At 43.3% G+C, this 27,326-nt stretch overlaps 2 protein-coding genes across 4 annotated transcripts; both read left to right on the forward strand.

The window, feature by feature from the left end:
* The first annotated feature begins 1,046 nt into the window (after nucleotides 1–1,046).
* Nucleotides 1,047–14,353, forward strand: LOC307072731 (BICD family-like cargo adapter 1). The gene is made up of 10 exons (XM_079732165.1): nucleotides 1,047–1,465; nucleotides 2,388–2,603; nucleotides 6,724–6,843; nucleotides 7,177–7,323; nucleotides 8,054–8,236; nucleotides 10,319–10,474; nucleotides 10,912–10,986; nucleotides 11,693–11,805; nucleotides 12,111–12,231; nucleotides 12,798–14,353. Exons 1-10 carry the CDS (start codon nucleotides 1,223–1,225, stop codon nucleotides 13,044–13,046), a joined length of 1,623 nt encoding a protein of 540 aa, XP_079588291.1. The 5' UTR covers nucleotides 1,047–1,222; the 3' UTR covers nucleotides 13,047–14,353.
* A 542-nt stretch (nucleotides 14,354–14,895) lies between these two features.
* ube4a (ubiquitination factor E4A) lies at nucleotides 14,896–27,314 on the forward strand. 3 transcript variants are annotated; one of them, XM_079732162.1, is made up of 21 exons: nucleotides 14,896–14,977; nucleotides 15,882–15,962; nucleotides 16,100–16,340; nucleotides 16,619–16,795; nucleotides 17,573–17,685; nucleotides 18,167–18,319; nucleotides 18,585–18,744; nucleotides 19,171–19,373; nucleotides 19,553–19,744; nucleotides 20,324–20,657; nucleotides 20,893–21,019; nucleotides 21,288–21,604; nucleotides 21,771–21,903; nucleotides 22,181–22,368; nucleotides 22,536–22,636; nucleotides 22,764–22,877; nucleotides 23,242–23,416; nucleotides 23,540–23,720; nucleotides 24,067–24,214; nucleotides 25,873–26,030; nucleotides 26,176–27,314. In XM_079732162.1, the coding sequence occupies exons 3-21, from the start codon at nucleotides 16,214–16,216 to the stop codon at nucleotides 26,309–26,311; spliced, it is 3,237 nt and encodes a 1,078-aa protein (XP_079588288.1). In that variant the 5' UTR covers nucleotides 14,896–14,977; nucleotides 15,882–15,962; nucleotides 16,100–16,213; the 3' UTR covers nucleotides 26,312–27,314. The 3 variants fall into 3 exon arrangements, with proteins under 3 accessions (XP_079588288.1, XP_079588289.1, XP_079588290.1); XM_079732163.1 differs by having other exon boundaries at nucleotides 16,141–16,340; XM_079732164.1 differs by having other exon boundaries at nucleotides 16,146–16,340.
* The last annotated feature ends 12 nt before the right edge of the window (nucleotides 27,315–27,326 follow it).

A 27,326-nucleotide genomic window follows, 5' to 3' on the forward strand; every position in this document is an offset into this window, starting at 1 on the left:
GACAGTCTTTATGATGATTTATGTGTGTGTGTGTGTGTGTGTGTGTGTGTGTGTGTTTTGAAAATACTGTAATTGTTCATACAAGTTATGTCTTTACAGCATCACTGTTTATACATCTAATTGTTCACAAAAGTAACCTACAAATAGCATAACTTCCCAAGTAGGCCTATCGGAAAAAGCAAGAGGAATATTCCGATCTACCAACAATTTAGCAACCTTCTGGTTCTCAGTCAAACGCAGTAGGCCTACTGCTTTAACTGTATCATCCATCTAGGTCGACAATTCCATGAGATAGTAGATTAAGCATGTGAAATTGCTTGTGTTGGATTATCCAACCTGGTGGCAAAATCGGGAACATTTTAATATGATTCGGTCATGAGCGAAGTCCTGTGTCTTTCGCTGCTTTTCATTGAATGGCTGTACATGTTGCGTACGCCCCGCCCCCCTTATCATTTATTTTGATGCCACCGTCCCTTCTGTCCCGACATCGAGGAGCCGGTGCTCGGAACGAATTTAGTTTTGTACCATTATTATAACTCAGTAGCCTACTTATGAAACATACTTTTACCTGGAGGCCCCATTGATACATAATTGTATTATTCACCATTAGCCTACAGTTTCTGTTTTATTTCTGTAGGCTATCTGTTTTCCTTTTGAATTTTTCATTTTACCTGAAATATGTTTCACTTGATAATGAAGCTAATTTAATTTGGTAAAAATATTACCTATTTGCATTGCTGTTTCTTATGCTGACGTTTTAAAACTAGGCATACTTCCAACCATCAGCCTACGTGTTATTTGTGCTGTGTTGTGGTTATCAGGCTTACTCAGAATGACATATTTATGTCTTAAATTGGCCAGTATATTTTAGTTGCCATTGGACAGGTGTGAAATGGACGTAAATAATCAACGGTTGCTTAGCGACATACTGTTTTAGTGACGTGATCTACCTTTGGAGGACATCACCTGCAAGTGACAGAAGGTCCGCCCCTTTTCGCTAGAGCCCGTCTTGAACCCTGATGGTATCTCAGAGGCAGTGAGGTAGACCTACAACAAGGTGCTCATTGTTGTGAGGAAACCTTATCCTTTTCGATTAAATTAATTGGCCTATCGCTAGGGCTGCTACACGACTCCATTTAAGTCAATATTTAATATTTATATTTATTAAAGTCTGTAATATATTGGAAATATTGGATATTTAAACGACTGATTAGGATACATCATGGATCGAATGGATCGATTGGGGTTGAAATCCAAGAACATGGAGTTTGAGGACGACTTCTTTGATTATGGGACGGAGGAAATAACAGATGATCAAGACCCGAGTGAACTTCTCAACGCTTTGAAACAAAAGGAGGAAGAGGTTATTTTGGCAGCGCAGCTGGGAAACGCATTGCTGCTGGAAAACCGTCAGCTGAAAGATCGGAGCGAAAAGCTTCATGAGCAATACACAGACAAACTTGAGGTAGGTTTTTCTTTAAATACCTCATTAAATTGAGTTTTGACCACATAAAGTAATGTAAGTAGGCTATATATGACTTCCGTGACGTGGAACAGATTTTCGCACCATATCACCAAGATACAGACATATTCATCTACTCAGGAAACGTCGAAGTAGTAGGCTATTGTATTCTTTGGTTAAAAAATGCTTAATATTCTCCCGAGTAAAGTTTTCCTTGACTGGTCTTTACTTGTTGTAGTGCGCGTTGTGGGCGCGCAAGTTTATCTCGTTTTGGATGCAATGCCACAAGTTAGTCCGTGGAATACCTCCATGCAGTCTGCAGGTGAAACTGGGCGGACGGTGAACCAATAGAAGACTAGCCGTTTTTACATTTTGGGTCTTAACATTTAAAGTTTTCGTCGATATTTATGTTTGGCAATATGTTGCCACAAGTATTACATCCAATAGGAATTGATAGCTGTCTCATTGGAATAGTTTTGGATAAACAAAACGTGTGGAGTTTATGCCTGATGGACCACAATTCCCTCAGGGCTTATAAAGAGGGAGATTGGTAATCTCAAACACACAGTGTTTGAGGATAACAAAATAGCTAAACGTTATCTCACACAACTGCATATTTCTACCTCATCACATAACTAATAAAATAGTTGAATTGCCAAGTGGACAACAATCTCCCATCTCAATCTCCCATCTCATCATGGCTTGGGTAGAAACATGGGTTTTTCATTTTACTCTTCTATATCAACAAAATATATTTTATTTTTTCTAAGGCCAGGGCTTCTCAAGACAACTCCATGCATTTTCTTATCACACAAAAACTTTAAAGGTTACGTTGTCACTATAAGTTGCACCAGTCTACCCCATGTCTTGTGTACTAGAAAGCCGTGTTGTGTTCTCTGATCTTCTCTACCTCCCGCCCCGCCAGTTGCTGGAGCAGGGCAGGCATGAGCTGCGTCTGAAGCTGACCAGCTGCCAGTCGCAGTGGGAGAGCCAGGTGGGGGAGCTGGAGCGAGATGTGAGCGAGCTGAGGGCCCAAGTGGAGAGGCTGACTCAGGCCGTTGACGAGGCCGAGAGGGAGAAGGGCCGGGCCCAGCAGCACCACGCCGAACACGCCCAGCGACTGCGAGAGCAGCTCCGTACCGTGAGTACTCCATCGCGTCACGTTGGTTGATGAACGGCAGTAGGGATGAGTGCGGCGGAGGTTCTTGTTAAGCGAAGACTCAGGGGGCCGATGCCATTGTAGAATTCTTGTCTTTTCTCTGTTTTTGGGTTTCATATGTCTCACATCATCCCGTTTGGATTATAACAAAAGATAACAAAATCATGTCCTATGAAATAAGAATGGATAGAAGCGTGGTGCTGAAACAGAAAACAGCTTTTCAAGTAACTGAGAAACAAAGCCTTATAAAAGAGGCCTGTTACCCAATCCGTGCAGTGTAACTGTGTGTTCATTCAATCTCCGAGGTATCAGTTCAACAGTTTATCTGTCCTCCAGCAAGGCCACAATAGTGTGTGTGTGTGTGTGTGTGTGTGTGTGTGTGTGTGTGTGTGTGTGTGTGTGTGTGTGTGTGTGTCTGAAGGAAATGTCTAATATCTGCATATGCAACAAAATGTAGATAAAATATGTAAGATAAAAAATCCTCAAACCAGGTAATAGGAGGTTGAATTGCACCCAGTGGGTAATCTAATGCCAGGTTCCTGGACTGGACGGAAACCGTATGTATATAAACAGATTCAGGGATCATGAGCCTTCTTTGAATGTAGCTCTAGGCTAGAAGGAAACCACCATACACTATGGCCAAGAACCTTTTTGCTTTTATTAAATATGGCACAAATAAAATGGTACCCATCAATATGTAACCTTTAACCTATGTAACATTTTCAATCTTCTTAAACCTTACAAATAATTAAACCATAATCAGTTATATAAAAATGTGTTGTGTAACCGAATCTGGCACCGAACACTTTATGGTCTCTTATCACTTAGGAACAACAAGGTTCTGATTAGAATGGGAGGACAGACAGACAGACAGGCAGGCCGAAAGGGATAGCTTTGCGCCACATTATTATGGTGTAACGTCAACACGTACAGAGGATTGACAAGCTTTTCAGCTATGCGGGGTGTTGGAATGAATAACAATTTAATGGCTAACTTGCTAGTATGACATCAAATATTTAAAACAAGCATTCCCCCAGGGTGTCAAAGTCCTGAAAATAAGGAACTATGCATAAGGTGACCAGAGCAGACCGAAGTCTGTCAGGAGCAATGCCAGGAAATAGCTTAGTAGCAGAAGCATTTTTCTGTTCAAGGGGAAGGTTGTATTGAAGAGAAGGAGAATGTCATAGAAAGGGCTGTTTTTGGCTAAGTGGAATCAGCTACCATTCACATAGAATAGATCTTCTGTTTCTGGAAAACCCCAAAGGGAGAAAGAAAACCTGTGTTGAGGAACATGAAGCGTGTGAAGTCTGCTGGCTCCTTCTGTGACAACCCCAATCCACCTCCTCTGGAGGTGGATTGGGGTTCCCCTCCTGCAAAGTTAGCAGCAGTGCCTTGCACGGTGAGTGAGTCAGATCCCCCCTTACTATCACCTGAATATGTGGAGGGGATTATCTGCATGGTAAGATTAGGGGGGGTTATTTACAGTTTATTTATAGACAAGGAGGTTGAGATTGCGTGTAAAATAACAAATGTTAAGGTATATTATTTTGGCAACTGGAAATCGTTGAATGTGCCACAGAAAAGGAAAGTTTCCCGGCTTAAAGGCTGGGATAAGATTGGTTTTAATGGAAGTCGGTATCTCTGAGAATCAGCCATTTTAACCAGAGCTTTGCAAGAATGTAGGGGAGGGAGTCGTTATCATCATGGAAAACTAGATAGGGGTGAAGGCACCGCTTACCACAGACCTCTAACTAGTTTCCTCAGACTGGTAGTGTCGGAGTTATGCTTGATTAGAGTTTCCTATTTAATCATGTGGTACTACTGAAAAGGAAATTGTGGTGTGAAAAAGCACAAAGCTAGTGTATACAAGACATATAGCAAAGAATGGACCAAATGTGATGTTCAGATAGTAAATGTTTTGGGGGATTTGATAGAAAGATATTTTTGTTGATATATTCTGCAATCCCAATAAATAAGAGTCTGGCATAAACTGTGTTTTTACCCATCACTGTTTATTTGGTAAGGGGAGGTGATCCCATGGAGTTGCTGGCACATTGCTGAGAGGGGCTCAATTATAGAACTGATTCATCTAAACATGCATAGCCTCAAAATTATGTGATTTAAATACCATCTGAGGCATCAAAAGGAATGTGGATAGACTTTGAAACACTTCCATTTCTACTTCGTTTGAAGACATATCTTTGGCTTCATAACAAATCACTTCTCAGAAATGCTGATATAGAGGTCTTGTTGGGACGAAGTGTTGGCCTGTAATGGAAGTATTGAGTAGTTTCATAAGAAAATACTCAAGTTTGCTTGGAATATGTGGTCATGTAGTCAAACACTGTCAGAGACAGATAAGACTATGTACAGTAGCAACAATAAGGATAAATTATTCAGATTAGTTCGAAAATAAACGATGCACGTAAGGCTTAAATAAGGCTTTAATAATTAATTCATTTAATGTATTGGTCCCAGTGAGTCATAGTTGAATCTATTTCAATCCTATACGCTTACCAACAGCTTAAATAAAGCTACTGTTAAGACCTGTCACATGGTCACTTCCTGCAGGCATGAGCGGTGGGCAGAGGGGTCAAAAGTACACACAGTCTTACCCCAAGTAGAAGTACGATGGTAAGATACTTGGGCAAAAAAAGACTGAACCTCACGTCATAGTAATATAATTGGAAGACTGTTAAAGTCAAACCGTTCCAAATATCTCAAAATTAAACACAATATACTGAGAACACCAGACACCTGTTACATGCTTCACGCTGGGCTTCCGTTATTTTTAAAAGAGAGAGGCCAAGTTTGAGGCAGCCCCTGACCTTCTGGCTTCTAGTGCAGAGCGTCCTGGGGGCTTGCTAACATAAAGCAGAACACAATATAGATTTTAGAGAGATATAAATCCATACCCCCCCCCCCCCCCCCCCCCCCCCCCCAAACACCTCTCTATCCTGGGGGAAATGGCTTGTTTGGGTCACACCCTCAGAGTGCTCCCCGCCGTGCTGCACCAATCGCTGGGGTACTCAGCTGTCGTCGGACAACCCGGCATATTGCTTCGGCTGGAGACTGAAGCTTTGGGGAAAGGGGGGGGTGAGATGGGGGAGCGGCAAAGGGGCCCTTTGAGGGGACACCCCCCTTGCGGGTCCTTTGTGCTCCCAGCAAACGGAGCGTCCTCCTTCCAGCCGGGAGACTCTGTTAATTCCCAGTGGGTCGCTGCCTCTATTGTGAGGACGCGGCGTGCCTCTGTGCTAAATGGTCCCCTTTGGGGATAATGGAGGCTGGCGCGCGTTCCCCACCTACGCACCACGCGTCTCCAAGCGGGCCCCTCAAGATGTCTTTCGGTTTCCCTTTTGTTGTCCCGCTATCGGCGCTCAGCACACCCACACAAACCTGCGGCCAATCCCACAACTCCCTCAAGCCCCTCTACCCCACAGGCTTATCCTTTGTAACTATTTACACAGATAGTAATACAGATGTTCTCTTTCCCCTCCCAACTCCCCCGCCCGGCCACTTGGTTGTCTAACGTGGCACTGCCATGTCAATGCCATGGCCAAGATGCCCGGCCCCTGGCTCCATCTGCCACACAGTCTGGCCTTTCATCCTCTATTGTGTGGCATTGATGGGATCTGACAGGGGCCCGCCGAAACGCTGAGTAAGGGAAACTAGGAGTCCCAGGGTGGGACGGAGTGGGGATTGGGACAAAGATACTAGTCTTACACCGTTTGGGAGCAAATTGTAACTGTTGGAACAGTCGTGTGGTTGTAGAGTCCACGTTTGATGCCATGTTATGATATTCAAAGGAAGCCGTCCCTATTGTTTTGGTCCCTTCATGCTTCAGAAAATGGGGACAGGGGGCTGAACCAGCAGAAGTTTGTCAACAGGCAGAGTTGAGTTTGGCCCATGGAGCAGAAGAACACAACATGACCCCTTTAATCCCAACATTGAAAGGCCAGCCCTTAATTTACTGCAAAGTATTTTTATTTCTGTGGTGGGCTAACTGATGGTTACACTGCATCATAATTAAAAGGCTTCAATCATTTCCCTTTTTTTTAACTGCGCCAGTGTTAATTGCCTTGGGTAAATGCTGTGTTGGCAGGCCATGGAGGTGGAGAGAGCCATGTCCAGTGAGCTGCAAGCTTTAAAGGAACCGCTCAACCAAGCCGGAACCCATAGCAGTACCCAGGACGACGAGCTGATCAGTGCCATGAGGGAACAGGTAAGAGCCGCATTACCCACCAACAACTAAAGTCACTTTTAATTACACATGACCTGAATTGCTTTATTTAAAATAGGATATAATCATTTATAATTGTATTACATTTTTTATCATGAATAAAACCATAGCCTAACTCAATCCTAGCCCGGGCTGGGTATCACCATTGATTTCCTAAAGCTATTTGATATCGATTCGACCGCTCCCATTTTCTTTGGGAATGTTTTCAATGGCAATGGCCATTGAAAACCATTGATTTTATAAGTGGTAGCCATCACTGGGCTAAACATTGCAGTGTAACATATGGGCTAATCTGGCATGCCTCGGCCCATCTAGGTGATCCGTCTGACCCAGAGGGAGCAGGCTTTGGAGGAGCGTCTGGCGAGTGTGTGTCAGGAGAACGCAGAGCTGAGGGAGAGCCTAGCCTCCATACACACTCAGCTGGCCCTGCAGGACCAGCGAAACCAGCAGCAGAGCCAACAGGTAGACGCACGCACGCACGCACGCACGCACGCACGCACGCACGCACGCACGCACGCACGCACGCACGCACGCACGCACGCACGCACGCACGCACGCACGCACGCACGCACGCACGCACGCACGCACACACACACACACACACACACACACATACACATACACACACACACAGGAGCACGTATGCACTCGCACACACACACACACGCATGCTAAAATGATACACAGGTATATTCAAACACAATACAAATACTCTCAAATGCTACGAAGAAGAAGAAGGTACGTTCACTATACAGAGATTGGTAAACACTTCCAAGCCCACGCAGTGTAAGTGGACTGAAAATGGCCAGGGCAAGAACTCTCTGTGAGTCGCTTGGGTTTCGGTCAGATTTTGGAAGCACTTCAAGGTTATCACCTCATCCCTGCAATTGTGCCCCTTCTTACTTGTAATTCTGGATTCCAGCCCTATGCTGCAAAATTTGCAACGTCATTCGTTTGGCATTAGAATGGAATCTTGTGTGTCAGGATTTTCTTCTGGCCGTCTCTGAAGGATTTTACAGAAACATCTAGTAAACAAGTAATCTGTGCCTAGTCTATTGCACATGTAGGTTTTGTTTAGTAATCCCTGATTTATTATATGTGGGCACCCTATATATAATTTCAACTGTATATAATATAAAATATTATAGTTTGAACAGTTTTTAAGCGTGTGTGTGTGTGTGTGTGTGTGTAGCTGAGCGAGGCGCGGGGGGAGGTAGAGAAGGAGCATGGCCGCTCCCGGGAGCTGCAGGCCCAGCTGGATGAGCTGCAGGAGGAGGTGTCCTTCCAGGAGGCCAGGAGCCACGGGGACTCCTCCCTGCTGTCAGAGCTGGAGAGCAGCCTGGCTACAGCAGAGATGGGCCTCAGCACACAACAGGTATGGAGCCAGAAACTCACACATTTGAAAGGGTGCAGTTGAACAAAAACACAAAATAGTGCCCTGCTTTGGGTGCTACTGAGCTGAGGGTAGACAGAGATCGTAATTTGTGACTCTGTATATAGACGCATAACTAAATGACCTCCCCAGAACCGATCATTCCTGCTCGGCAAGTTGCTTATCTCAAGTCAGGGAAAGTGGAGTTCAAGTGTGTTGTTTTTTTTTATAAAACACTATTTTTTTATAAACTTGTTACTATTCCCACATGTAGAGATTTTCCTAAAGAGGGTATTTTATAGATTCATTTGAATCACAATTTAAAGAGCCATCCAAATGCACCTTGCAGTTCTGCTGATGGAATCAAATACACAAATGACGTGTGCCTTTTGATCGACCACAGTTCAGGAAGTCCTGCTTGTAAGTTCACAGACATTGTGGACAGGTTTTATTATTCATAGTCATCTTATGTTGCTACCAAATCAGTTACATCAAACAGCAATAAAAAAACAATAATCGAAAGACTAAACATGACATCAAACAGCACTGGCAGTTAAAGGAATGATTGATGGTGCAAAGGTGTGATTGATTACATCTACATTTTCCATATACTTTTTCATCAATTTTTTTTGTTATTTTATTTTCCATGTAACACACAGTTGTGTAGAGCTATCAAACTAATGTTCAGGGATTTAGTTACAGACTTACAGGCGTACTACCCTACCCTCCTCTATTAAAGAAAATGAAGATCCTATCTATATAGTCTTTTAAGCTTTCCTGCACAATATATTCTTGCGTTACCAAAATAATAAGGCTCGGCTTAAGGCAGCTACTGTTGGTGAGGCCATGTGATTTGATATAACAAGAAAACAGTGATACCTGAGGTATGCCAGGTAGGAGGTGCAACACTGGCTTTACCTTGGTACAGTTCAGTTTGCAACAGTGGGCCAATTCTTTGTTGAGTTGTCAACAAAGACTACAATGTACTTTAATAAGTAACTGAGTTCTCATGGTCAAAAAGTTACAAAGTGTTTATTTGTGTTGGCATTCATGCCCATTTGAGAGCCAGAGTAAAATGGTACGCAGACACCTAATCCCTTAATATCCTTTGATTTTTGTTTTGATTTCCACATTTCACTGCTCCCACTGGCATTAAAAGGTCTCAATAACTATTTTATCTCCATACTGGAACATAATGAAATTACATCCTGTTAGTCCAGTTCTCTGTGTGTTGGTATTCACAAGACTCCCTTTGCAATGGTATATACACAAACATCCTGACTTTTATTGTAAAAAAGATATATAAACGACCCAGGAACATGGGCTTTTTTGGTCGATTCAGCCTAGGGGATCAAAATAAAGATCATTGCAATAATAACTGTAAAAGACAAGAAGATTTGTCTAGTTCTTGCTCTCTGATTGGCTACTGTGATGTTGTGTTTTCGTATCAGGATGATGTGATTTATAACTACACCCATGAGCCATTCACCACACATCCTGTTCCCTACAGTTCCTGTCCTAACATTGTAGGAGTGTTTCCTTATTGGAGGACTAAGAAAACACGTTTGCGTGTCTATTGTACATTCACCGTTAGAACAGAGCCGTGACAATAGAAAATCTTTGAGAGGTCTATAATCGGATTCCTCTACATTTCAAACACTACAACAACGGTTGTAGCGTGTAGTGTGTCAATTCCTTTGTATCATTACGGTATTATAACGCTGTAAGCTAGGAGTAAAGTAGACTACCACGGTGGTGAGTGTAGTATGAGGTCACTGTGGATGATATGCGATTGAGGACATGCTGATTCTTTTTTTGAATGAAGGTGGGGCCAGCACTTGGTTTGTAGTGGATAGTTTCGGTACGCCTCTTTCGCATGCTTACAACGGCCTTACAATCAGCCCTCAGTATCTGTGATCAGTTGGGGTCTTGTAGGGCAACCACCAGCTTCCCAGAAGGATTTTGATCTTATTTTTCAGCATGTATCAACGATGCTTTAGCCACTTACCTTTACCACCTTTACTTTTTAATGAAAAAACTACAACCGAAAAGCTTAAAAACGAGGACCTGCTTTTATTCTCTTAGGTGAGGCAAGAAGTGTCTTCGGCCCTCCAGTTGCTTCTTCCATTGACCCGGGGCATGGGTGCACCAGGGTGCCTTCCTGTGGGGGGGGGCATGGACGCCTTGCTCTGCCAGCTGACGGACACGGCAAGAAGCCTGGCCGACTCCGGCTGCCCACAGGTGGGTGCGGTAGATTCAGTTGCCAGAAGCTAGCTAAATGATGCTGTTGCTGTTTGACATCAATGTTGCTTGACAATAGCAGAGGAGTTGTATTTTATGTAGGTCAGCCTCTGAACGGCGCAATAGAAAATGTGTAATACATCCTTCTTGGTAGACAGAGACTTCTATTATATGTATTATATTGACATTTTGTTTTGCAAGTGTTGTTTTTTCTAATAGACCTTAAATAACTTGAATATACGAACACAAAAACAAACCTCCCCCAGGGCAGACAATGAATGCAAATGGGTCAACGTTACAAAACCCCCTATTTTTTTGGTCAATCTGTGTGGAATGCACGGCCTGATACCAGATCCTCCATTCACTCTCTGTCTCTCGCTCTGTCTCGTTCTCTCTGCCTCTCCTTCTCTTTCTCTCTGTTAACGTCTGTCTTCTAGGAGATGAATTCAGCCTTTGTGGATGGGAGGAGTGATCTGTGTGGGAACCCGAGCGCTTCAGAGCTCCGGGATCAGGTAACGCAGAGATAAAGAGAAACAGCTTTGTGGAGGGTAGCGCCCGGGGCTGTGCTTTATTAGTTTGGCTCTCCGGGTTTCAGTCAACACAACCGTGCTACTGAGACAGTAGTATTTCCTGTTGATATATATATATATATATATATATATACATTGATGGATGGATGGATATACATAGCATTATTGGTTGAGCCTCTTCCACTTGATAAAACTTTATTTAAAAAAAAAGTACTTTCAATTTCTAAGTGTAAGCTTCTAGTTGATTCTGTGGTGATTAACATAATAGTAATGCAAAGACATCTTCACAACTCAATTATTTACATATTCATATCCGAAAGCACTGTGGAAGTATGGAAATGCTAGTATATGTCTGCTACAGCTTTCCTTTGCCAATTGAGGAGCAAAAATGACACTTGTTAATTAAAGATCAAATAAAGCAGTTGAATGAACAATTGATACTAGTAAAATAATTGAAAATAGCTGTTAAACATCAGTGAAAGTAATTTAAGTCACTTTGAGCCAAAACATTGTTCAAACAAAAATCGTTTGACCAGATATACAGGAAATGAGTGCTCTTTACATTGCCAAGAATCTACTGTCTGTACTCTCACACTCACCCATAATTAGTATGTGTGCTCTAACCAAACCTAGAGCTAAAAGGTTAGCAGTGGTGTGACTTTATTCTTTGGTGTTTCTACCTTTCCAGAACACTGATTTGCAGCAGAAGAATGCAGAGCTGCAGACAGAACTGGAACACCGACAGGAGCAGAAAGAGATCGTCCAACAGGCCATTAAAGATCGGGATGAAGCCATAGCCAAGTAAGCTGTTACAGTGTTGTTTCATATGCATAGCCATTTTAACATTACATAATACATGAATTGACTCATTTTATGTTTTTTCATAGTAATCAAAACAACAGCTTTATATAGTGGAACCAAAGCTATGTTTAATTTAGCGCTTAATAACACATCTTAATGCTTTCAGAATTGATCATGAGCTTAATAATGATGGCAGCTAAACAAGATGGCTTTTGCATGTTCGCGTAATACTTTCACGATTGAAATGTTTGATGGCTGATGTGTTTAGCATTGTGGGTTAATGTCTCATTGCTTTGTCAAAATAGGAAGAACCTAATGGAGATGGAGCTTGTGAGGAGTAAAAATGAGATGATGTCTCTGAACAACCAGCTGCTGGAAGCCATCCAGCGTAAACTGGTGCTGTCACAGGAGCTAGAGGCCTGGCAGGTAGGGTCTTTATTAAGGCTGAACATGTTACTATGCTGTGTGAGTGCTTCAAGTTCCTGTGTAGCTAAAGTGGTCGATCATGACATTAACACAACCAGCCAGAGCTAGGAGTTAGATTCCCATTGGCTTTACCCAAGCTCAAAATGTGCACAACCATGACATTGTAATTTGCTTTTGATGAAACTTTCGACCAAATACTAAAGATATATATTTTGTTTTACTAGAAGACCATTATCAATGTTTGACTCTGAAAAAAACCCTTGTTAATCTCAAATCGGCCTACTATCGCCTCAATGGCTGATCCCTGACATGTCCAACCCCCCAACAGCCCTGTCAGATGCATGACTAATTGCAACAGGTGTTCACACACTTCTGGCTGAGCCATGACTAATCCATTTGCTTAGGGACTGGGGACCTCTAGTGGCAAGAGTACTTTTTGTCTGATACGAATGGGGAACATTGTTATAACTCATGTATAACTCTTGTATGATTAAACAAGCAAATTATTAAAAAAGACTATATCCAATTCTCACCCTAATTCCTACTTGTACACGTGTCAAACCTAGGATGACATCCAGATCATCATCAACCAGCAGCTGAAAGCACAGCAACAGTCAGAGCAACTGCAGAGAAATCCTCCGCACTCCAATGGCATGTCCTTCTTCAGAAAGCCCAACACCACACCAGCAACCTCCCCTCGGACCGGCCAGCCCACCCCGCCCACCTCCTGGGGGTTGGAAGGGGACCAGGAGAAAGCCCAGTCCCCCTGGAAGCAGTGGCTCAGGCTGGGCAAGCGGGCGCAGCACAGCAAATGATGTAGAGCAGCACTCACTGGAACACCGTGTCACACACACACACACTCACACAGGCGTGGAGAGCCAGGCCAGTCAGAGAGACTGCCTGGCGGAACATAGGGCTCAGATGTAGCCGGGACATCCTACAGGGATAGAGGAACCAAGCAGCCTCAGGACCAGCAGCCAGGACCATGTGTTTATGAGTAAATGAGTTTACAATGCAACTCCTTCAGCTCCACTGTCGGAAGTCCGGAGCACCTGTGAACAAACCAATGGGCAAATGTACGTTTGTCTACATTTCATTAAGAAGCTAAGCCCTCCTTGAAATAGGGAATGTGACAAATGGAGACTTTCTTTTCTTTTTTTGTAAGACTATTATACCTGACACTGTAAACATATAAAAGCTTTTTTGTAAAACAACAAAACTATCACCAAACTGTACATGTAGAAGTTGGTTGGTATTTTTGGTAAGCAAAGTTACATTATTTAATAGAAGATTATTGCAATTTTGAAAGGAAAATGGATGGGATGACTCTAATTTTCTGTAATAAATGTTTTTGTAAGGTTTATGGTCACTTGGAACTAACTTGTTTTATTATGTAAACTATTCAAAACATTTAACAAAAGCTTTATACGATAGCTACGATAGCTCTATAAGATTGTATTTAGTACTTTCGTGTGCAAAACCCCCTACTCTAATATATTATTTGCCAAGCAATATGACTAATATAATATCATGAATATTAAGATGATGATGATGATGATGATAGTATATATCGGTTAAACATAAATAACCCTGTCATTGTTTTTCTTTTTTTACATTTTATACTATGTATAATATCACAGTTAAAATGGTATGTTGGGCCACACTTCACTTTAGTTGCTATTTTTGTGTCTTATGTGTTGAAATTTACATTTCAAATGGTATGAATCAAGATTCCTACAATATCACAATGCAAACTTAAGAGGTTTGATTCTTCGCAACACTCAGAAACAGGTTGTTGCAACTGTTTACACTAAAGTGTTAAAATAATAGAAGGAATGTTGAATATATTACTCTGTTGTAATGTACATTGATGTAGCCTGATACCGCTACACACTCACCTTTTTATCCACCATCACATTTTAAATAAAGTATTGACAGAGAATGACTACATTGTGTGTAGAAAGTGTTTATGCAATCAGAGCAGAAATGATTGCAATAATTGTTTGTTGATAATTTGTTTGTTGACAACAATTTTACAATTGTTTCATACAAAAAGTACATCTGTTGCTAATTGTTGTTTTTTTTGTTTGTTGATTTGTACCTTTGCTATTCTTCCACACAATTAAAGTAACAACCAAACTATTACATTGGTTTATTTGTCTTAAGGTGTTTCATCAATGATTTAGCAAATCCTAATCTGGCGGGCCACCGCTCCCCGCAAGTGCTGCCTGTAAAGTGCGCTCTACAAAGGCTTTCAAGAACGACGAAGCAGAACCTATGAGTTGGGCAACGCCCGTTGCTGCCCCCTGTTGGATTAAAATATATATTTTTCGGAAATGATACACCTTATCCTTTCAACAGTCTTTTGCATGTCATCATGGAGAAACGCCACACAAATGTAATTTTTTTATAACGATAAAGCTGTCCCCTTCAAAATATGTTCAGTGCATTCAGGTAATTTAGTAGGAGCATTTTTAATAGTGTTTCAGAATTCAATCTTTTTTTAGTTAACCGTTAAATGTATTATTTTCCTATTAACATTACTTATAGTTTAGTGGGTGAAGATAAATTGTAATCTTAAATTAAACTGGTGTTAAATGTGTTGTATATGTCAGTTTATTTAGGAATTAGGCTGGAGAAGCTTTGTCGCACTCTGATGACGTGTACAAGTAGTGAGCGCTGAGGAGCCGCAAGGTTTGGCAGTAGCGTATTTCCTTCACAATACACCGTTCTACTCTTCTACCAGGTACGAAAGCATTTGGTCGATGACACGTTTATTACATACACCGATAACCAGTGATGACAGTGTAGTCGTCTGTGGGGATGGTTGCAAAACCCAGTGGTGTTGACCCTACAGGAGGCTAGCTAGTTCGGCTACAGGCTACATAAGGACTACTATGTTTGACAGGTGAACCTTTATTTATGAGGGCAGTGGCTCCTAGCCGCTCGGGACGCCAGGTTTACCTGTCTGCAACTGAAATGCGATTGCAATGTACTGTTTGTAATTTGGATACGGGCTATTGCGACCTATTAGTCGCAATTACCTCAATGGAGAGTCATATCCAGGAACATAAAAGTCTTATCTGATTGTATTTACGACGATCACCCCACAAATACTGCTCCTCTACAGACAGGTAGGGTCATCCTCTTTGAATCTTCAAAAGAAAACGCTTGTCGTGTAGGAGCAACTCTCTTTCAGAAAGTCTGTGAAGCGTCCAGTTACTTCAGAACGCTTTGAAATATTGTATTATTGACAGAAAGCTGCTCATACATGTCAAAAGTTGTATTTTTATAAAAACCAAAAGCATTCATAGGCAAAGAGCATGGTACAAGTTATCCGTAGAAGTGCAATATTGGTGAGTTTATTGCTATAAAATACGATCAGATTAGAGTAATATTTTCCTAAATAGGTATCTCCATGGTTGTAATTACAACGTCCACACTTGCGGTTAGATAAGGACATGCTGCAGTTGCAGACCTCATTTGGTAGCCCGGCATGCATAATGAATGTTAAGTTTATCCCAAATTCAAGAAATAATGTGTCCATCTGAGCAGAAACACAACGTAGCAGCACATCATTCAGTCAGCCTTCTGTCTTGATGGCTCCATGCTTCAGTTCCTGAACACACGATCCACCCTTGTATCTTCAGGAATATAAATAACGGAACCTATCCTTGCCAACGGCAACTCCACACAGAACACAACTAGATAGGATTGTGCACCGTTTGAAGGTAATTGAAAGTCTTGTTACCAAACACAGTCATGTTTGGGACAAATCTGATTTACAGTCAACCATCTATTTTAATTACCTTTACATCAATAATATTGTTCACATTTCTAAATGTTGTTGTCCTTTTTTTTTACCCAGACCTTTTACAATATCTTCTTAGTTTCCACCTTTCTTCCAAGGCCAGTCTTTTGGCCTCCAGAAGCTTCTGTTGACTACCCTTGGATGGATTGAAGCGTGTGGAGCCCTAGTGAGATGACTGACCAGGGCAACAACAACCAGAACATATCTTGCAACCCCTTTGCTGCCCTCTTTAGCTCCCTGGCTGATGCCAAGCAGTTTGCATCCGGTCAGCAACCACCGCTTTCAGCAGAACCACCATGTGAGTGCTGTTAGACTTCCAGCATTGGACTTTGGATTTCTAGGATTTATAGTTTGGCTAATACTCTTATCGTTAATTTTATTACTTGTATACATTCAATATCATAGCATCAAAAATACTTACTCACAAATTATGGCAGACAAACTCAAATCTGAGTGAACAGGGCTTTTCCCTTTCTTTTCCTTCATATTTGTTTTTGACATACAAGCCTATTTTCTAGTTCATCAAGTGCAACAATGCATACCTGCCTTTTTATTTCCGCTCTTTTAATAAAACAGTGGAAGACTCAGGGGAGAGTCATTCCGAGTCGGAGAACTCTGTGTCAGACAGCATCGATGACAACGATGATTCGGTGGCGGAGATCAGCCGCTCGTTTCGGTCGCGGCAGGAGCTCTGCGAGCAGCTTAACGTCAACCACATGATTCAGAGGATATTCCTCATCACCCTGGACAACAGTGAGTCTAACACACTCTACAACGTGTACCATACAATCTGCTTTTTTCATGCTATATTTTTAGGTTGGGGCAAATGATTAAATTAGAGTGATGTCTTATTGAGCTTAATTAGACTTCTCTTTGTATTCCGTATCAGATTTAGTGCTCGACCCTGCTTCTTGTAAAACAGTCGTTTTGATTGTAACTGTGTAGCATGTTTTCCTGAGGCAGTCCTCATGACGTCATGTCATGACATCATGATGAAGTCACACAATTCCCAAAACCCCTCCATGTTCTGGCTTTATTAAGTGTAAATCTGTCTAAGGAATCGGGCAAGCTAATTTCACCAAAGTCTTTGATCGTGGCCAGTATCCTGTGTGCTCAGGTGTGTTGTTGACTGCTTCTGTGCCTCATGCAAGTCTAATTTGACGTTTCCAGTAAGCAAGACATGACTCACCCTGCTCTGAGAGGCTGCAGGGATGTAAGGGAGTGTAAGATGACTCTGGTGAGGCCGTCTTCTGGGACAGCTTAGTGATGAGTCAGGACGGTCCGGTAACAAGGAATAAAAGGCCTCTGTTATTGTCTTTGGTATCCCAAGTCTGGCTGAAGTAAATATGAGCAAAGTAAACAAGGATAAGGTTAGAAGCTCATTAGTTGAGTTCCGCAGTGTTAACTTTTAACTTAATTTTTAGTGTTTTCGTTTTTTTAATACAATTATACAAATATGAATTGAAATTAAATATTTTGGTTTATTTAGTTACCACTAGTGTGCTCAATATACACATTGTGTCCTCCAAGGTGACCCAAGTTTGAGAGCGGGAAACGGCATCCCTGCTCGCTGTGTGTTCCTGGAGGAGATGGCGGCCGACCTGGACGGCCAAGACTGGCTTGACATGGACAACATCGGACAGGTTGGTAGTGCTGAAAATTCTCTCTTGAATGCGGGCCTGTGAAGTCTTTCAAGACAGACGTTCAGATTGGCCAAGGACGATGTCACCCATGACTCATTTCAAGTCAACCAGTCTCCATGCAGAGGGGCGTCACCTTGTCTCAAAGTAGATTAAAAGATGATTAATTCTTTCAATGCATTTTCGTCTTAGTGTCATATAACAACATCTAATAAAGTCCCATATTTCACTGTAATTGTTTAATGCTGTGGTATGTTTAATGATTATCAAAGGGCGATGAATCAAGGTATATTAAAAACAGACATCAGGCTAATCTTTTCAGCATTTCGACAGGGAAGGGTGATTGTGATTTGGTTTAACTGATTGATAAAGATTATTAATATACAAATATCTAGAAACTACCCATCTAATCATTTTGCGCTATAATTTTGTTGGCTTGTAGCAGCGATAAACAATCAGTGTGTTTGGGTCCCTCCCCCGCTAGGCTCTGTTCAACCGCCTGCTGATGCCTGAACCGGGACACCACCTCATCTACATGACCTCCTGCAGCGCCGTCAACATGTCGGCGGACCGGGACGCAGGGGACAAGTGTGCCATCCCCTATCTTTTTGCCTGTTACCAAAGGGCCAAGGAAGAGGTGACTCAGCACTAGCGGTTTATTTTGCTATTGGGACTAGTGGAACTAAACGATGAGATGTTTTGTATTGCTCTGATTATTTGTATTATTATAAGAATTAATATTACTATTGTTAGTATTTTATTGTTTTCTTCATAATATAGTTTGGATGATGTATAAAGTATTCATTTGATTAATGATGGATGATTTGAAAAGGAATACCGGCTAGCAACTTAGACACTTAATCATTCCACATCATTGTAACAATGTAATTGAACGGCACCAGGTGACGAAGGTCCCAGAGAAGCTGCTGCCCTTTGCCGTCAGCTGTAAGGATCTGACCGTGGCCAACACCAGGACGGTCCTGCTCACCCCCGAGATCTACACCAGCCAGAACGTCTACGAACAACTCCTGGACCTGCTGCTGGAGGGACTCACGGGATCACGTAGGTTTCTAGTTCCAAGCATCAACTCCTGCCTGGCTCTTTCATCGGGTCCTTCTTCAGTCACTTGGAGGACCTTCTTCCCTGGTTTAATGTTCTTCCTCTCTTTTTTGCCAGATTATACTACTGTGTACCCTAATCTCCTGTATATACCACTCTGTCTCGAATGTTCTCTAATCCTGTTACTAATCTCCTGTTTACCCTACTGTTTGTTTTGGTGGTACTCTAATCTCTTATTAATGCTACTGTATCTCTGTTGTACCCTAATCTCTGGTATATACTGCGGTTTGCCTCTGTTTTACTCTAATCTCCTGTGTCGCCTACTGTATGTCTCTGTTGTACTCTAATCTCTTGTAAATGCTACCGTATGTCTCGGTTGTACTGAAATCTCCAACAGGAGATGCTAATGTCTCCTGTTTTAACATGTAGAGCCGGAGGAGATGGTAGAATTCGCTGAGGAGGTGATCGCTGGCCTTCTGGCTGAGCAGGAGGTGCGTACCTTCGGAGAGGTGATGGGACCTGTGCTGGACATCTTTCATGGGCGCGTCAAAGACATGGACCTATGCCAGCCTCTGCTCTACTCCTACCTGGAGGTGCTCCTTTACTTCAGCCATCAGAAGGACATCGCTATGGTCTGTACCACGACATCGTCACCTTGTTCATAGGATCCGCTTTATTATCATGTACCCACACAAAGGAACAACCCAACGCTTTTCGCCATAGTCTTCCAACCTGACTAACAATGTTCCCGTATGAGGTTTGACATCCCCTGCCCTCCGAGTCTTGACGTTTTGCTATCCATCGTGTGCAGGTTTTGGTGGAGCACATCCAGCCCAAAGACCCATCGAATGGTTTGCAGTACCAGAAGAGCTTACTTGGTGCGGTGCTCAGTATCTCTTGCCTGCTGAAGACTCCAGGCGTGGTGGAGGGGCACCGGTACTTCACCAGCCCCGCCCGCTCCAGCGCCCAGGAGACCAAGATCCAGGAAGCCAACATACACCAGGTAAGGAGAGCATACCGTTTTAAGTGAGGGATAAGGACATTGAAAATAAATGAGTCCTCAAAATAAATAATCCAATACGAGGACAATCCAAATGCTGCATTGATGTTTTTATTTATCTTCCAATGATTATTTGCAGCTAGGAGAGTTAATTAATAAGGGGGTAATGCAGATGTCATTATCATAATCAACGATAAGAAAAATGCTGCTGTTGATGGCGGATACTCAAGGCAATCGATTTTCCCATACATTCATTAATAATACAAATATATTGACTTATTTAAATGTGTGAAGACTTATTGTAGCGGGTATTGTGAACTCAATCAGTAACTCAAACTGTTTTCAAGACAAATTTAAGAATGCTTGATGAGAGTGTTTACAGACTCAAACCGTAGCTATTTAAAAAGCAAAACTACTATGGCACTAGTTATAATAGTAAATCAATGATGAGGAGGAGGATGATGATTATTCTATCTTGGATTCATGAAGCGCCTTCCGAGGGACTCGGGGACGGTATGCACATAGGCCAACAATACATTATTTATGGGACGATGATTCTGAATGACGTCTTGCTGTCTGTAGTTCATGGGCCAGTTCCACGCCAAGCTCCACCAGACGCTGAAGAACCTGATGCAGCACTCCGGCGAGACGCGCCATCTGCTGCTCTCCTGGCTGGGCGGCTGCCTGCAGGCCAACGCCGGCCGCACCAAGATATGGGCCAATCAGATGCCCGAGATCTTCGTCCAGATGTACGCCTCGGACGCCTTCTTCCTCAACCTGGGCGCGGCGCTGCTGAAGCTGTGCCAGCCCTTCTGCAGGCCGCGCTCGCCCAAACTGCTGACCTTTAACCCCTCCTACTGCGCACTCAAAGAGCTCAGCGAGGAGGAGCGGCGGAACCGCAACGTGCACGCTAGGGGTGAATACACGGCCGTGGAACAAGAACCCACAGCGACTTTATTCCCTTATTCACTTGATGCTTTTTTCATTTATTTTTCATCGTGGAATCATTTTTTTGTAAATGTTTTTGTTTAGGATCATTTCTTGTTGCTCCAGTATTATAACACAAGCAGAGCTATTTCCGATTCCTTTTACACGTACAGCCAAGGGGGGTTGAGAGCAAGACTAGATGATTCCCTCTTTATGCCCACCAGGCCTGGACAAGGAGACGTGTCTGATCCCCCCCCCCCCGCAGCACCAGGCTGAGTTCTGCCAGTCCTACAGCCTGCTGACGGAGAACCTCATCCTCACACAGCTCACCCTGCACCTCGGCTTCCACAGGTACATGCACACGCACGCGTTTACACACGCTAGTGTTCAAGCACAAGATGCAACACGTGGAACATTAAGTCAGTGAGCGTGTTCACCGCCCACACTGACAGCAGTTTCACCGCTCCAATCCCAGCTCGGCATATGTCCCTTATGTTCCCGCCATATGTCAGCATTAACCTCTCCATCCTTCTCCTCTTGTCTTCTCGCGCACCTGTGTGGGTACATATCCATCTCTCTATGTATAATAGCTGTGCTTATGCGCACGTCCACCTTCCAGGCTCCACGAGCAGATGGTGAAGATGAACCAGAATCTGCATCGCCTCCAGGGCACGTGGCAGGAGGCCCAGCGTTCGGGCAGCCCCCTGTCGGAGCAGCTCCTGGAACAGTTTGAGCGGCTCATGGTCCTGTACCTTTCCACCAAGGCGGTGGCCACGCAGCCCGCCATGCTGCAGTGCTGCCTCAACCTGCAGGCCTCCTCCGCCGCCCTGCTGGTGCAGCTGGCCGTGGGGAACCAGGGCTCGGGCTTGGAGCACGTACCCCTCACCTTCCCCCTGGCGCCCGTACACAACGGCACCGTGCTCTGCTACGTGCCAGGTGTGTGTGTGTGTGTGTGTGTGTGTGTGCACCGTCCAGTTTCAACGTCGTTTTCATCACCTTTAGGATATGCACTATTTGAATTCAGTGCATTATTGTTGTTTTCAGTCGAGCCGATGATCAGTATTTCAGGTAGTGACGTACTGTTTTTTTTTTATCTTTCAAGAGTTTTTTGCTGAGAACCTGGGAGATTTCTTCATCTTCCTGCGGCGATTTGCGGACGACGTTTTGGAGTCCTCTGCTGAAAGTCTCGAACATGTCCTCAACTTCATCACCGTCTTCATGGGCAATGTAGAGAGGTACATAATCAGTGCATTTCAATGTTTCAGATTCAAATGGCAATCACAAGTTGAAGTGACCGCCTAGATGTATGCTGGATAGATACCAGCCTACCCAGTGGACTGTAGTAACTGGTAGGCCCATCTATCCATCATACATCTTGTTGGAAAGTCCCGGGCAGGGCAGGTTCTAAAATGGCTTGGAATGGCTAATGATGCCCCAATCTGATGGTAAAGTGGGGGGCCTTCAACAAAAGGCATCAGATGTCAATGTCAACCTAACTCACCTTTATGACAGGATGAAGAATCCCCATTTACGGGCAAAGATGGCGGAGGTTCTGGAGGCAGTCATGCCCCACATGGAGCCTGTTACTCCAGGGGCTACTCAGACAATGTTTCAGCGCGAAAGAGTCTTCTGCGCCTACAGACACGCAGCTCAGCTGGCTGAGGCGCTCATCGCTGTGTTCGTAGACATTGAGTTCACCGGTGAGTCATGGTAGGAAGTCCACAGTAGACACACTATTACATAACTGGTCCCTTGAGGTTCTCATAACACAACGTTGACCAATACTTGCATTAATGCATGCATTAATGTTTAGTGTTGTGTAAAATAATTCTTTCCCTCACTTAATCCCTCACACTCACCGAATCAGGTGACCCGCATCAGTTTGAGCAGAAGTTCAACTACAGAAGACCTATGTATCCCATCCTCAAGTATATGTGGACCAAGGAAAGCTACAGGGAGAGCATCAAGGTAGGACTCACTTGAAATATTTCAGAGATAGACATTTGTTATTAGGAATATAATGTTAAGTTATGTGGAGGATCTGGCAACGGCATCAGTAAATGCCTTTTTGTTAATGCTCTTCTCCTGTTCTCAGAGTCTGGCTGCCTATGCTTCTGTCAACCTGGAGGCCATGAACCCTCCTCTGTTCCTGAGGTACCTCAACCTGCTGATGAACGATGCTATCTTCCTGCTGGACGAGGCTATTCAGGTGAGACTGGCCTACCAATGAGCCTACTACCTTGTTTGAAACAAGCAATGTGTCTATACATCTTCTCTCTGAAACGTTGCGCAATTTCCTTGGCTTACCGTTGTATGATAAAGAGTGACTTTCTGAACACCCAATTAATGTAAAATGCGTCGGTACTTTATGAGCCCAGATGAGAAAATATGTTAACGATGATGGGTCTCTCAACGCCCTCTCAAATGTTACACCGCCATCATTATTTATTAATGTGTCGCCCATTTTATTCACTTCATTAAACCCCCCCTCACTTACAGCAGTGATGGTGCCATTATTATTTTTTGGTCTTCAGCTTATTCGATTTGTTGACACAAACCTTCTTCTTCTGCAGTACTTGAGTAAAATAAAAGTCCTACAGCTGGAGCGTGACCGCGGAGAGTGGGAGGGGCTCGCCCCCGACGCCCGCAGGGAGAAAGAGTCCAGCTTGCAGATGTTGGGGCAACTGGGACGCTTCCACAACATCATGTCCAATGAGACCATCGGCACGCTGGCCTTCCTCACCTCAGGTCAGACCAGAGAGAGATTCCGGCTCTATGAGCGATGATGTCGTTATTCAGGTGCTGCACTCTTCCTCCCACCATTACTAAGACCCATGTTTCGGTTTCCTTGGCCCTGACTGACTCTTGCAGAGATCAAAGGCATCTTTGTGCACCCGTTCCTGGCGGAGAGGATAATCTCCATGCTCAACTACTTCCTGCAGCATCTCGTCGGGCCCAAGATGGGCGCCCTCAAAGTCAAGGACTTCAGTGAGTTTGACTTCAAGCCTCAGCAACTGGTCTCAGACATCTGCACCATCTACCTGAACCTTGGGTATGTTTCAAATATATTCGTTTGTTTCTTCATCTCCTAAATGAATGCCAGATGTACACTTGCAAGACCTTTGGTACGTCTCTGTTCATCAGATCTGTTGTGCGTCAGTAGTCCATAGGGATCATAGCAGGTGGCTGAACTGTATTAACATTTATATTTTTGCCAGACCGATGACACATATCTTATCTGTGTTTTTCCAAATCACAAACGCACATTCAAACATAACAAACCCTGTGTTGATTCTGCTGTTAATTTTCATATCATCAAGACATACAAGTTAACGCCCGAGAATACTTCCAAACGCTACTTAAACAAGAAGTGTTCTTTATACTCTTGTCGTTGACAGCGATGAAGAGAATTTCTGCGCCACGGTGCCCAAAGACGGGCGTTCTTACTCCTCCATCCTCTTCTCCCAGACGGCCAGGGTGCTGAGGAAGATCAACAAGCCTGGAGACATGATCGTCGCCTTTGTCCTTCTCGCTGACAAAATCAAGGTGAGGGAGGCTCTTCACGGTGCCGTTCGTATTGAGGGTTTCCTTTTATACATAAATTCAGCTTATATTTGGTTACATACATATTATACAGTGGGGCAAAAAAGTATTTAGTCAGCCACCAATTGTGCAAGTTCTCCCACTTAAAAAGATGAGAGAGGCCTGTAATTTTCATCATAGGTATACCTCAGCTATGAGAGAAAAAATCCAGAAAATCACATTTTTTAAAGAATTTATTTGCAAATTATGGTGGAAAATAAATATTTGGTCAATAACAAAAGGTCATCTCAATACTTTGTTGCATGCACTTTGTTGGCAATGACAGAGGTCAAACGTTTTCTCTAAGTCTTTACAAGGTTTTCACACACTGCTGCTGGTATTTTGGCCCATTCCTCCATGCAGATCTCCTCTAGAGCAGTGATGTTTTTGGGCCTTCGCTGGGCAACACGGACTTTCAACTCCCTCCAAAGATTTTCTATGGGGTTGAGATCTGGAGACTGGCTAGGCCACTCCAGGACCTTGAAATGCTTCTTACGAAGCCACTCCTTCGTTGCCCGGGCGGTGTGTTTGGGGTCATTGTCATGCTGAAAGACCCAGCCACGTTTCATCTTCAGTGCCCTTGCTGATGGAAGGAGGTTTTCACTAAAAATCTCACGATACATGGCCCCATTCATTGTTTCCGTCACACGGATCAGACGTCCTGGTCCCTTGGCAGAAAAACAGCCCCAAAGCATGATATTTCCACCCCCATGCTTCACTGTAGGTATGGTGTTCTTTGGATGCAACTCAGCATTCTTTCTCCTCCAAACACGACGAGTTGAGTTTTTACCAAAAAGTTCTATTTTGGTTTCATCTGACCATTTGACATTCTCCCAATCCTGTTCTGGATCATCCAAATGCTCTCTAGCAAACTTCAAACGGGCCCGGACATGCACTGGCTTTAGCAGGGGGAAACGTCTGGCACTGCAGGATTTGAGTCCCTGGCGGCGTAGTGTGTTAGTGATGGTAGCCTTTGTTACTTTGGTCCCAGCTCTCTGGAGGTCATTCACTAGGTCCCCCCGTGTGGTTCTGGGATTTTTGTTCACCTTTCTTGTGATCATTTTGACCCCACAGGGTGAGATCTTGCGTGGAGCCCCAGATCGAGGGAGACTATCAGTGGTCTTGTATGTATTCCATTTCCTAATAATTGCTCCCACAGTTGATTTCTTCACACCAAGCTGCTTACCTATTGCAGATTCAGACTTCCCAGCCTGGTGCAGGTCTACAATTGTGTTTCTGGTGTCCTTTGACAGCTCTTTGGTCTTGGCCATAGTGGAGTTTGGAGTGTGACTGTTTGAGGTTGTGGACAGGTGTCTTTTATACTGATAAGGAGTTCAAACAGGTGCCATTAATACAGGTAAACAGCCTCTTAAAGAAGAAGAAGTTACAGGTCTGTGACAGCCAGAAATCTTGCTGGTTTGTAGGTGACCAAATACTTAAAATCAGACAATGTGATTTTCTGGATTTTTCTTTTTCATTTTGTCTCGTAGCTGAGGTTTACCTATGATGAAAATGACAGGCCTCTCTCGTCTTTTTAAGTGGGAGAACTTGCACAATTGGTGGCTGACTAAATACTTTTTTGCCCCACTGTATATGTACTGAAAGAAAGATTTGTTCTGCAGTCCCATGCAGACAGGCATCAGCAGGAAGAGGAGACGTATGCAGATGCCCCAGATGAGTTTCTGGACCCCATCATGTCCACCATGATGCTGGACCCCGTTCTGCTGCCCTCGTCTAACGTGACCGTCGACCGCTCCACCATAGCGAGACATCTACTCAGGTCCGTTACTTCTGCCTGGCTTGTTTGAATGATGAAATTCTACTGTTTAATGACAGACTTCGGGACATGATTTATGCATGAAATCAGTCTACTGATTCTTTTGCTGCTCTCTGTGTCACCAAAATGTATTGCTTCTCTTTCACAGTGACCAGACAGACCCTTTCAATCGTAGTCCTCTCACCATGGACCAGATCAGGCCGAACGAGGAGCTCAAACAGCAGATTCTACAGTGGCTGGCCAAGCATAAACAGGAGAGCTTGCAGATGGGACAGAGTGGCTAAATCTGGTCACTCCATGAGAAGATCAATGACTGTAATTCTGTTATTTCCCCCCCCCCCAACCTCTACTAGTCTAGCCCGCTCTTCTGTCCCTCGGCTTGATCCATGACGTGCTTAGCTCTGTGGAATGGCTCGCTCTCTCCCTGTTCAGAGTGACTTTCCACCAGTCTCACACGCAGCCTTTAAGTTCAACTGACTTGCCCAGGTTGTGACGACAGTCGAGAACAAACTCTGGCCCCGTGCTGTGAGGAGAAGGTCGTCGTACCTCCATCATTCACGACGATGAAAAATATCATCATGATGAAACAGCACAGTATCGGCTCTCCTGCCTGTCAGCTAATATCAGCTAACTACCAGTTCGTTGTCATTCTAAACTGTGACTTTAACAGGATTTGATCAATGTACTGTTTTAACCTCTGCCTGTCTCGTTGGTCTGCCAAAACATGCTTTTTTTACTGAAGAGTTAAGTATTTTTGGAAACTTTGGAACTTTTGGAAGACGGCTTAACAAAGGATCTTGTCTTTTGTCCATACTTACAGCATAATATAAACGTGTTCAGATACCAAATCAAGTAATATAACATAGAGAAACCCTTATAAACAATAGTTTGTGGTATTACAATAACATTGTGTGGATATGGGGGCAAACCGTTCTTAACCTGTGGAGCTGGTGCCTCAAAACAAAGAGCCTTGCAGTTAGGTTAATTATTTAAAAACATATTTCATACTGTAAGACAACATTACCTTTGGCATACAAATATGAATTTTAGGATATCGAAAGAATGAGAAGTACAATACATATATAGATATATATGAGAAGCTTGACTAGTTTTGAGATTTAAGGTTTAAGATGGAAGGAAGTGAAAGGTGTGTAAAAGAATATGATGTGAGAAAGATTATGTTTTTGGTGGCATGCATTCATGTTGAATATCTACCAATTGAATAATCACTTGGTTCAAATATAATGAAGTTTTCATTGTGATTATTACATTCTTAATTTGGGTGTACATTATGATTCA

Source organism: Pollachius pollachius (genome assembly GCF_949987615.1).
Source record: "Pollachius pollachius genome assembly, chromosome: 3".
Taxonomy (NCBI): Eukaryota; Metazoa; Chordata; class Actinopteri; order Gadiformes; family Gadidae; genus Pollachius; species Pollachius pollachius.

Coding starts and splice junctions, on each gene's coding strand:
- LOC307072731 (XM_079732165.1), top strand. CDS start 1,223: ATGGATCGAATGGATCGATTGGGGTTGAAATCCAAGAACATGGAGTTT. Junction 7,324..8,053: donor ACCAGCAGCAGAGCCAACAG/GTAGACGCACGC, acceptor GTGTGTGTGTAG/CTGAGCGAGGCGCGGGGGGA. Junction 10,987..11,692: donor CTTCAGAGCTCCGGGATCAG/GTAACGCAGAGA, acceptor CTACCTTTCCAG/AACACTGATTTGCAGCAGAA.
- ube4a (XM_079732162.1), top strand. CDS start 16,214: ATGACTGACCAGGGCAACAACAACCAGAACATATCTTGCAACCCCTTT. Junction 19,374..19,552: donor ATCAGAAGGACATCGCTATG/GTCTGTACCACG, acceptor CATCGTGTGCAG/GTTTTGGTGGAGCACATCCA. Junction 22,369..22,535: donor CGTAGACATTGAGTTCACCG/GTGAGTCATGGT, acceptor TCACCGAATCAG/GTGACCCGCATCAGTTTGAG.